At 53.3% G+C, this 9,391-nt stretch overlaps 2 protein-coding genes across 2 annotated transcripts in view; one reads left to right on the top strand and one right to left on the bottom strand.

The window, feature by feature from the left end:
- Rtn2 (reticulon 2) overlaps positions 1–3,017 on the bottom strand; it is a 10,290-nt gene extending 7,273 nt beyond the window's left edge. Inside the window, 4 exon segments of the mRNA XM_023704595.1 lie at positions 309–572; positions 678–1,148; positions 1,255–1,299; positions 2,872–3,017. Of these exon segments, the coding sequence (XP_023560363.1) occupies positions 309–572; positions 678–1,148; positions 1,255–1,299; positions 2,872–2,905 (814 nt within the window). The 5' untranslated portion in view covers positions 2,906–3,017.
- Positions 3,018–4,252: 1,235 nt separating this feature from the next.
- Positions 4,253–7,992, top strand: Ppm1n (protein phosphatase, Mg2+/Mn2+ dependent 1N (putative)). Its single transcript, XM_023704594.1, has 5 exons — positions 4,253–5,170; positions 5,925–6,042; positions 6,118–6,223; positions 6,300–6,360; positions 7,709–7,992. Exons 1-5 carry the CDS (start codon positions 4,253–4,255, stop codon positions 7,748–7,750), a joined length of 1,245 nt encoding a protein of 414 aa, XP_023560362.1. The 3' UTR covers positions 7,751–7,992.
- The last annotated feature ends 1,399 nt before the right edge of the window (positions 7,993–9,391 follow it).

Here is a 9,391-nt window from a genome sequence, read left to right as displayed (position 1 = left end):
CCCCAAATGTAGAGTTGGAAAAGTCTCATATTCACGTCCAGGAAAGATCTTTATTTTTATAGATATTGGCCTGTCTACTATCAACATGTAGGGGGAGCACTCCTAAAGACAGAAAATCACTTTTTAGCAATCAGGCAATCACTAACTTCTCAAGTGGGACTGGGAAGTATTTAGAAAGAGCCAGTGGTAAAGAGCTAGGGGAAAATTTAAATAGGCTAATTTCAAATGTCTCTTCCCTTCTCCATTGTCCTGTGTTCCTTTAAATCCCAACCCTCTCACCCTTTGTAAGCAATGGAGCACATGCTGCTTACCCAAAGGGTGTGGCTCCAGGCTGAATTCTGATTGGCCCATGCGGTGGAGACACTGTCCTGTGTTTGGTTCTGTCTCCTGTGGCCCATGGAACTCCTTCTCCTCTTCCAGTGTGGGCTCTTCAGGCCCTGAGTTCAGGTTTTGGGGTGTGGATGGTGACAGGGTGAAGGCCTGGGTGGTCTCAGAACCAGAGACGGGAATGGGATGGGGAGTCACTACTTCAGGCTCTGAGGATGGAGCAAGTCGGAGCTGTAGGTCCAGTTCTGTGAGAGGTAGAGAGCAAAGCTCCTGAGTTTCTTCTTGGAGGGTCCCGGAGGAGGGGCCACCCACCCTTTGTGGCTCAGGTCCCAGCAACTCTGACTTCTCACCTTCTCCAGTCTCTTCTGCCTCCAATCCGTCGGGTTCCTCGTCTTCCAACGGGGTGGAGCTGCTGGTGGCGGAGTCCTCCCCAGACCCCACTCCCCGGGCAGCCCAGCTCAGCTGGTCCAGCCGGAGCCTCAGATCCTCTAGGGGACGCTCTGTTTGAGGGACGCTGTCAGCATCACCGTGGCGTCCAGGCTCTGGGGATTGGCTCAAGCTGGGGATGCTCTCCAAGCTGTCCCCCAGGCCAGGCTGTGGGGGCGGGTCTCTCGGTTCAGAGACTGAGCGGCCCTGAGGCCTGGGGCGGCGGGCCACTGAATCCCTGCGGGCCCCAGAGCCCACTACACCATCGAAGGCTATGTAGGAGAAGGTCAGCTCCCTTGGGGTGCCCCAGTCCTGCGACGTGGTCTCCTCTTCATCGTCTTCCGAGAATTCCCGGGCTGTGTGCAGCTCCCGAAAATCTGAGTCGTCGTTGCCTCCTCCAGTGGGCAAAGGAGGGCCATGAGCTTCTCAGAGAAGAAGCCTGACCTGCCCAGGCGGTGAAACCCTTGAAAGCCCGGCCCTCGAATCCACCCTTTCACTTACCTTCAGTGGAATCAGGAGTAGAAGAGGCTGTAGATGGAGCTTCCTCTGGGAGAAGGAAAGAACCGAAGACTCTGAGATTCTTAGACTGTCCGAATCAACAGAAGTGTGCCAGTCCCGGAATCTTAGATGCTCTGAATTATGGAATCTTAGAATATTTGGATCACAGGACCTTTAGGACATTCTGCATACACATTGTGTTGTCAGAAGCTCAGAGTCTTTCTTAGAAGTTCATATCCAAGAATCTTAATCTTAAAGAGTCTTTAAATTAGGGATATTGGGAGGTTTTAATTTACCCTTTCAACATTGACCAAGCACCTTCTATATGCCAGACAATGTTCTAGGCCCTGGAGAATGGAGCTATGAACAAAACAGTCCCTGTCCAGTAGTGTTTACAACGTATGGGAAAGACAATAAAGTTTGGGTCCTAATAAGTGTGGGTAGAAAAATAATGCAGAGTAAGGGAAGAGAAAAAGGAGCCCTATTTCACACATGGTGATCAATAAGGCTTCTCTACTAAGATGATATTTAAGCAGAGACCAGAAGGAAGGGAGAAAGCTACTAAGACATCTAGCGAAGTCTTTCAGGTGGATGGGACAGCCAGTGCACAGCCCCTGACATAAGCACTAGGCTTGAGGTCTGCGAGGAACTCCAACATGTGAAGGAGTGACTGGGGGAGAGAGGAAGACCACAGGAGATTCTGTAATCCCTGTGGTAAGGACGAGATCTTAGAATTAGGGATGGGATTCTAAAATGAAGTCACAAATCCTTAGGATTTGGGTATTTGGACACTTAAGACATGCAAATGGCCACACTGGAGCAGGGCGACATCCCCGATGGTTTTGACAGAACCATCCTACAGGATGGTAAACAAGGTTTGCCAGAGAACTGGACTCTGAGATACAAAGATCTACCCTGGTATTTTCAGCAGGGGCTCCAGCACTTCTGAACTGGCTCGGGCTCTGCACAGAGGAGATGCTCAATGATGCTCAGCACCATTTGGAAGTCGAATCAGACCCCCAGCCCCCACCTCGTTTCTTCAATTGGGGAATCAGAGGCCTGGAGTGGAGTAGTTCTTCACTAGGGTTAACGTTAATGAGTTGGAAAGCCCACTAAAGACCCAGAGTGCTGGCACCAACCCAGCAGTGGCTGTTTACCGGGGACAGGGGCTTGGGCACTGCGCAAGGTTAAGGCTGTATTCTGGGCAGGAGACGAGGGTGGGATGCACAGACAGTCGATAGAAGCCAGACCCCTCTTCTCTATCCTGGCTTTGCCCCTCCATTCAGCCCCCTCCCAGGCAGCTCTGGCCAGCACCAGGGTCCTGGGACAGCTCCCCGCTGCACCCCCCCCCCAGGCTGGGCGGGGCGATGCCTCCTAGCGCCCAGAGCGCCCCTGGCCAGCAATCTCAGAGGCCCCTCCTCCGCCCGGTTCCACACGGGTCCTCCGGGTCAGGCTGCCCCCGTTGCCACCAGAGCGCGGGGAGAGGGGGGAGGGGACAGCTTCCTTTGTCTCCTTCGCTTCCTTTCCTCAGCCCGGCTCTCTTTACAGCAAGGCGCGAGGGGAAAACCAGTGGGACCCTCCTCAGGCAGCCACTCCAGGCCCGAGCCTCCCTCTACTTACTGCAGTGGGCGAAGACCGGCAGGACCTGCCCCATGGCCCCCCTCGGGCCTGCATCGGGACCCCCGCCCACTCCGGCCGTGCCGCCCTGGGCCCGGAGCCGCGTTTGTTCATCCTCGCCGTGCCCACGACGATGCTGCCATCCTCGCCGCCTCCTCCCAGGCTGCTCCAGCAGCCGCCGCCGCCCTCTGCTAGGCTCGGCGCGGGCTCGCGGGCGGGGCCGCGGTGGAGCAGGCACTGCAGCGCTGGACCGGGGGCGGGGCCAGGGGGACCATAGGGGCGGGGCCTGAGGGAGGGCACGGGGGCGGGGAGACATGGACTAGCACTGAGAGGGGCGTGGTCTTCTTACTAAAAGAACGCAGGTGGCAGGGCCGACCACAAGCCCCGATGTAGTGGAAACCATCTAAAGGGTGGAGTCTAGAAAGAAGGGGGCGTAGCCTTTAGAGGAATCGGAAGGATCTGGGGCAAGATGAGGATCTGGAAAGAGACTGGTAAAGGTGTCGAAGCAGCGAGGGTCTCAGAGCCGGTCGCAGTAGATCTAGGGATGGCACTGAGGAAGGGCTGGAAAAAATCTAGTGCTCTCAAGTAGGACCCGAGACTAGATTCTCAGAGGGAACGAGAAATTTGAGAACAAAGTACTCAGCAACTTTCGAGAGCGGGGAGGATATGTGATACGGTGGGGCTGATGCCTAGGTAGGATTATTCACAGGATTGGATGGGGCGGGAGCTATAGGCGTGGCTGAGAGGGAATTGGTGGGAAGGAGCAGAGGAGGGGGCACGGCCCAGGTGGAGTAATCCGATTTTCAGGACCAAGTAGTCAGTTTGGGGTCTAGGCTGGAATTAAGAGGAAGGGTTAGAGATGAATGACAGGATTAAGAAAATGGAAGGGTCTGAAGACTTTTACATTCCATTGGCGATGTGGGCGCGAATGGATGGGCGGCACCTGGGCCCAGTAGAGAGGAATCTGGAAAGTACTGTATAAGTTTTGAAGCTGAAGCCTGGACCACCAAAGTGGGCAGCGCTCAGGCTGAGCCTATCTAGGACCTGAAGCCGAGAGGGTTGTGCTGAGAACAGTTTCTAGATTTCATTTCTCTATAACACCGCTTACGTTTTCTGTGAATTATTTTCCTCTTCTGTACGTTGGTGATGTGTAACGGCGGCAGGTGGTAAGTAGTACGTGATAGTTTGCTATTACCAGTTTTTCCTAACCGGGTTCCCAGACTCAGCGTGAAAGGTGCAGAAGAGAGAAGATCCAGAGATGACCCGGCTTGAGTGCAGGTCAAAGGACAGGAAGGAGGTTTAGTCGGTTTAAACTGTCACAGAGGAGGGATTAACGGTGGAATGAGGGGGTGTGCAAGAGGCAGGTGCGGAGAGTGGAGGGAGGATGGCGGCCCTGTGTCGGCTCCTAGAGTGTCTCCTCTGGCCGGATCGCAAGGAAGAACGGGCCGAGAAGGAGGAGGAGGCGGGGCTCGGAGTCCCCGACGGGCCCCACTATCTCCTGGCTGCACCGCGATGCACCCAGAGGCCACACGGGGGTGGCGCAGCCTCGGGGAGCCTGCGTTTCGGGGCTAGCGCCGCGCAGGGCTGGCGCGCGCGCATGGAGGACGCGCACTGCGCTTGGCCCGCGTTACCCGGGCTGCCCCCGGGCTGGGCTTTCTTCGCGGTGCTCGACGGCCACGGCGGGGCGCGAGCCGCCCACTTCGGCGCGCGCCACCTCCCTGGCCACGTGCTCAAGGAGCTGGGCTCGGCGCCCTCCGAGCCCGAGGGTGTGCGGGGGGCGCTGCGCCGAGCTTTCCTGAACGCCGACGAGCGCCTGCGTGCTCTCTGGCCGCGTGGCGAAGCCGGTGGCTCCACAGCGGTGGCGTTGCTCGTCTCCCCGAGCTTTCTGTACCTGGCTCACTGTGGAGACTCCCGTGCAGTGCTGAGTCGCGCCGGCGCCGTAGCCTTCAGCACCGAGGACCACCGGCCTCTCCGGCCGCGGGAACGCGAGCGCATCTACGACGCGGGTGGCACCATCTGCCGCCGGCGCGTCGAAGGCTCCCTGGCCGTGTCACGAGCTCTGGGCGACTTTGCCTACAAGCAGGCTCCAGGGAGGCCCCCTGAGCTGCAGCTGGTTTCTGCGGAACCTGAGGTGGCTGCGCTAGCTCGCCGGGGTGAGGACGAGTTCATCCTCCTGGCCTCTGACGGCGTGTGGGACGCGATGTCTACAGCTGCCCTGGCAGGACTGGTGGCATCGCGCCTCCGTCTAGGCCTGGCCCCGGAGCTTCTCTGCGCGCAGCTGTTGGACACGTGTCTGTGCAAGGTCCTGGGGCTGGGTGTAGGGTAGTAGAAGCTTGGAGCAGTAGAGAAAAAGGGCTCATTGTTTGGGGGAGGAGGGGCTCGACCCGGAGCGAGGCTTCTAGGATTGGGAGGGGCAAAACGTGGTTTGGGTGGGGCCTATGGATGTTGAAGACTAGATGGGTAAATGGTGCTAGATAGGCAGGTGGAAGGGATTTAGGAAAAGGGGCGTGGTTTGGCAGGGGGCTGGGGCTGAGGTAATTAGGAGTGCCAGAGGATGCAAGAACTGCTAGACAATGGAGCAGACAGGCCGGATAAAATGTGTAAATTCTGTTAACAAGGTAGGTCTTCGATAGGGAGAGGGTGTGGCTGAACAGGTTGCTCCAGGTGGGAGACAGCTTCGTTTATTTTTTGTTTATACCGGGGATTGAACTCAGGGTCTTATAATGAGTACATCCCCAGTGGGTCACTTCCCTGCCCCTTTTGGTTGTTAATTTTGGGACAGGAGGTCTCTAAATCGCTCGATTGTCCAGGCTGGCTTTGAGCTTGCCATCCTCCCAGAGTGCTGCGTTTGCAGATGTGTGCCACCACCACACCTGGCTGATGGCTTGATTCAGACTGGCAGAGATGGGCAAGACTTGAGAGAGATGGGCATAATCAGACTGGTGAGGGGACTTGGACACCAGGATTGTTGGGAAACTATCCTTCCCAGGGCATTGAACCCTATGCTAGAGCCCCATCCTCCTCCCACCAGGCTTCCCTTTTTGCACTTTACCCAGGGTAGCCTGGACAACATGACCTGCATCGTGGTCTGCTTCCCAGGGGCCCCCAGGCCTTGTGAGGAGGCCATCAGGAGGGAGCTAGCGCTGGATGCAGCCCTGGGCCAGAGAGTTGCTGGTGAGCAGTGGCCAGAGCCCAGTGGGAGGGGCAGTGTCAAACAGGGGCTCCCCCATAAACAGATCTCCTTCTCAGAGCTGTGTGCCTCTACTCAGGAGCTCCTCAGCCTAAACACAGTCTTCAGGACTCTGGCCTCTGAGGACATCCCAGATTTACCTCCTGGGGGAGGCCTACACTGCAAGTGAGTTGAGTGGGGTACTTGAGGGAGGAGCGGCAGTGTGAGAGTTTCCTCCTGAGGGCCTTCCTGTGCTCCCCAGGGCTGCTGTCATCGCTGAAGCTTATTCTCGGCTCCACCAAGCCTCAGAAGAGTGTTGTAAGGTAAGGATCCTGTTATTTATTTATTTATTTTGTAGCACGGTGATTGAACCTGGGGCCTTGCACATTTTAGGCAAGGCTCTCCCACTGCGCTAAATCTCCTACCCAGGACCTGTGTTTTTGTTTGTTTTTGCTAAGCAGTCTAGTTAGGCCTTGAACCCCTCATGTGGCTCAGATTGGCCTCAACTCAAAACCTGTGCTCTCCTGCTCTTTTTTTGTTTGTGTGTTTGAGATAGGGTCTCACTATGTAGTTCAACCTGGTCTTGAACTCACTATGTAGCCTAGACTGAGCTCAAACTCAAAGTGGCGATCTGCCAGCCTCAGGCTCCAAAGTGCTGGGATTACAGGCGTACGTGTGGAATTTGAAGGCCATGGTGACAAGGAACTTGCATGACGGCCTTAATGTAGCCTTGTTGCTCTGTAGTACTGTGTGAGGCATGATGGTGGGTGGGGAAGGATACAGGTGCAGAGAACAGCTGTGCTTCCCCCTGAAGAACTGGAGCCTCTGCTGGGCTCTGGAAAGCCCCATCACTACCCCAAACAGGAAAATGCTGGGAAAGTTAAATGCCTGACTGCCCAGTAGACCCCTCCAGGATCTCTGAAGATGTCCCAGTCTTGGAGGGAAGAGAAAGGCTGTAATTGGACCTAGATAGCTGAGGATTTGCAAAGGTATCAAGGCGGATGTAGCCCTGGGGTGGAGGGCAGGGAGAAATACAAGGGAGAAGCAGAGAAGCAACGGCCCACGCAAAGCAGAGAAAGGAGTTTGTTTATTACCATGTGAATGAAGGGTTGTTGGTCATTTCTCAGTGGCAGGAGATATTGGGCAGGATTCATTGAACTGTGAGTGACAGGAATCTAGGAAAGTAAAGCAGGGAATTTCCTGGGCCACTTAACTGAGGACTTTTGGGGACTTAAGGAAGTCCTACCTCTGGTCATCACTTGATGTCATCAGGAAACTTCTCTTTAGTTTTATTTTTGCTGAACTGGCTTCATTACCATGCAGGGTCTCCTTGTGAGAAAGCGAGAGTTGCAGAGCCACGATCAGATCCCTGGCCTGCTGGCCTCAGTGCACAGGTTTTGGTGATTTCCTGGTAGTTGCAGCTGGTGCCAGAGCTAGTTCCCATTGGATAACTAGGGTCATGTGCCTGACCCACAGACTCTCTGATTGGCCAGGCTGGGATCACAAGTCCAACTTGCACTGGGATCCACTCCACCAAAAGCTGAGGGATTAAGATGAGGGGCAGTGGGGTTCCTGAAAAGAAAATAGGAGTGATTCTTGCAGAAGGAAGGGGAGTAGGTTCCAAGGGCCAAGCAGAGATTCTCTTCACCCTGTCCTCGTTCTGTGTTGCAGAAGGTGCAGGGTGGGGCTGGGGAGCCCCCAGTTCTTACTTGAACTCTGCCTTGGACTTGGAAGCCTGACTGTTGTTCATTGGGACCTGGCTGTCAGCTCAAAGGGGGCCAAGAGACCAAACAAGAAAATTACCCCCTTCCTACCTCCATGGACCAGCAGAAGAAAGACAAGCCCGTGGAGAAACCCCACAATACTCTTTTTCCCTTTCTCTTACTTCCTCCTCACAGAAAAGACTTAGGAGAGGGAAATTCCACACCATCCAGACCCCCCAAAAAAAAAAAAACCCTAAAAAGTTTTGAACTTAATAGATTTTAAAAGATCACCCAGTTCAACAACCTTTTCTTTCCTTCCTAATTTTTTTTTTAAATTTTATTTATATGTGTGTGTGTGTGTGTGTGGCCAGCTCAGGCCACCAGGGGGCGGGGCTGGCTGGCATGTGGTGCTGGGGGATTGAACTGCGGTCCCTGTGCTTTGCTAAGCTTGTTGTAAGTAGGTGCTTTAGACCACTGAGCCATCTCACCAGCCCCTCCTTCCTAATTTTCAAACACCAGTAGGGGAGTTTTGATTATTAGAATTTTTTTTTTTTTTAGCGGAACCGGGGATTGAACTCAGATCCTTGCGTTTGCTAGTCAAGCACTTATCCTACTGAGCCATCTCCCCAGCCCCTGATTATTAGAATTTTATTTATTTTTTACAGTACCAGGGATTGAACTGAGGACCTTGCACTTGTGAGGCAGGTGCTTATGCCACTGAACTATCTCCCTGGTCCTAGAATTTTAATTATTTAGGTAACTCCATATATATATGATATATATATATATGAATTGAACTCAGGACTGTGTGCTTGCCAGGCAGGCACTTATGCCTGCTGAGCAATCTCCATATATATAATTTTTTGGTCATTTATGTACTTGGTACAGGGTTTCACTACACAGCTCAAACGTGTAGTGATTCTTCTGTTTTCAGGCTCCCCAGCGCTGGGATTATGGGTGTGCCCCAACTCATTAGCAGGCACAGCAGGCCCTGGGGGCGTGGCTGGCAAGGCACACTGGACCCAGGATTGAACCCCGATCCCTGCACTTGGCAAAGCAAAGCAGGCACTTAGTCCACTGAGCTATGCCGCTGGTCCTCCCTAATATATTTTGTATATATATATATATATATATATATATATATATATATATATATATAAAGTTATTTTGCCTAGTCAGAAAATATGTAGGGGACACCTGATGTACATCAGGTCTCATTCATAGTAAACAACTATCATGAGAAAAATAGGCTATCTTTAAAAAATGACTGTGTTGGACATGCCAGCACACACATCGGAGGACTCAGGAGGCTGAGGCAGGACAACTGCTGTGAGTTTGACGGTAGCTGACTATATAGTGAATTCATAGCAACCCCGGACTGTATAGTAAGATCTGGTCTCAAAAAACCAGAAGGAAGCCAGCCAGTCATGTGGTATACGTCCACAGCCCCAGCTACTTGGGAGGACGAGGCAGGAAAATCACTAGTTGGAGGCATCCTGAACAAGTTAGCAAGACCCCACCAAAAAAATAAAGAAAATGATTAAGGACATACTTTGTGGCTATTTTTATTTTGAATGCCATTTATTTAGTTTTTGAATGGGTAATTTATTTTGAAATTCAAAAGGTACAAGATGCTGTGCAGTGAATAGTT

This window comes from Octodon degus, unplaced genomic scaffold (assembly GCF_000260255.1).
Source record: "Octodon degus isolate 3935 unplaced genomic scaffold, OctDeg1.0 scaffold00197, whole genome shotgun sequence".
Lineage (NCBI taxonomy): Eukaryota > Metazoa > Chordata > Mammalia > Rodentia > Octodontidae > Octodon > Octodon degus.
Note: the sequence above shows the minus strand (reverse complement) of the source record. Positions and strands in the feature narration are given on the sequence as shown.

Bases quoted from the DNA above. Each gene is read 5' to 3' on its own strand.
- Ppm1n (XM_023704594.1), top strand. From the start codon at position 4,253: ATGGCGGCCCTGTGTCGGCTCCTAGAGTGTCTCCTCTGGCCGGATCGC. The intron at 5,171-5,924 runs GTCCTGGGGCTG...CACTTTACCCAG, and splicing joins TGGACACGTGTCTGTGCAAG to GGTAGCCTGGACAACATGAC. The intron at 6,361-7,708 runs GTAAGGATCCTG...TCTGTGTTGCAG, and splicing joins CCTCAGAAGAGTGTTGTAAG to AAGGTGCAGGGTGGGGCTGG.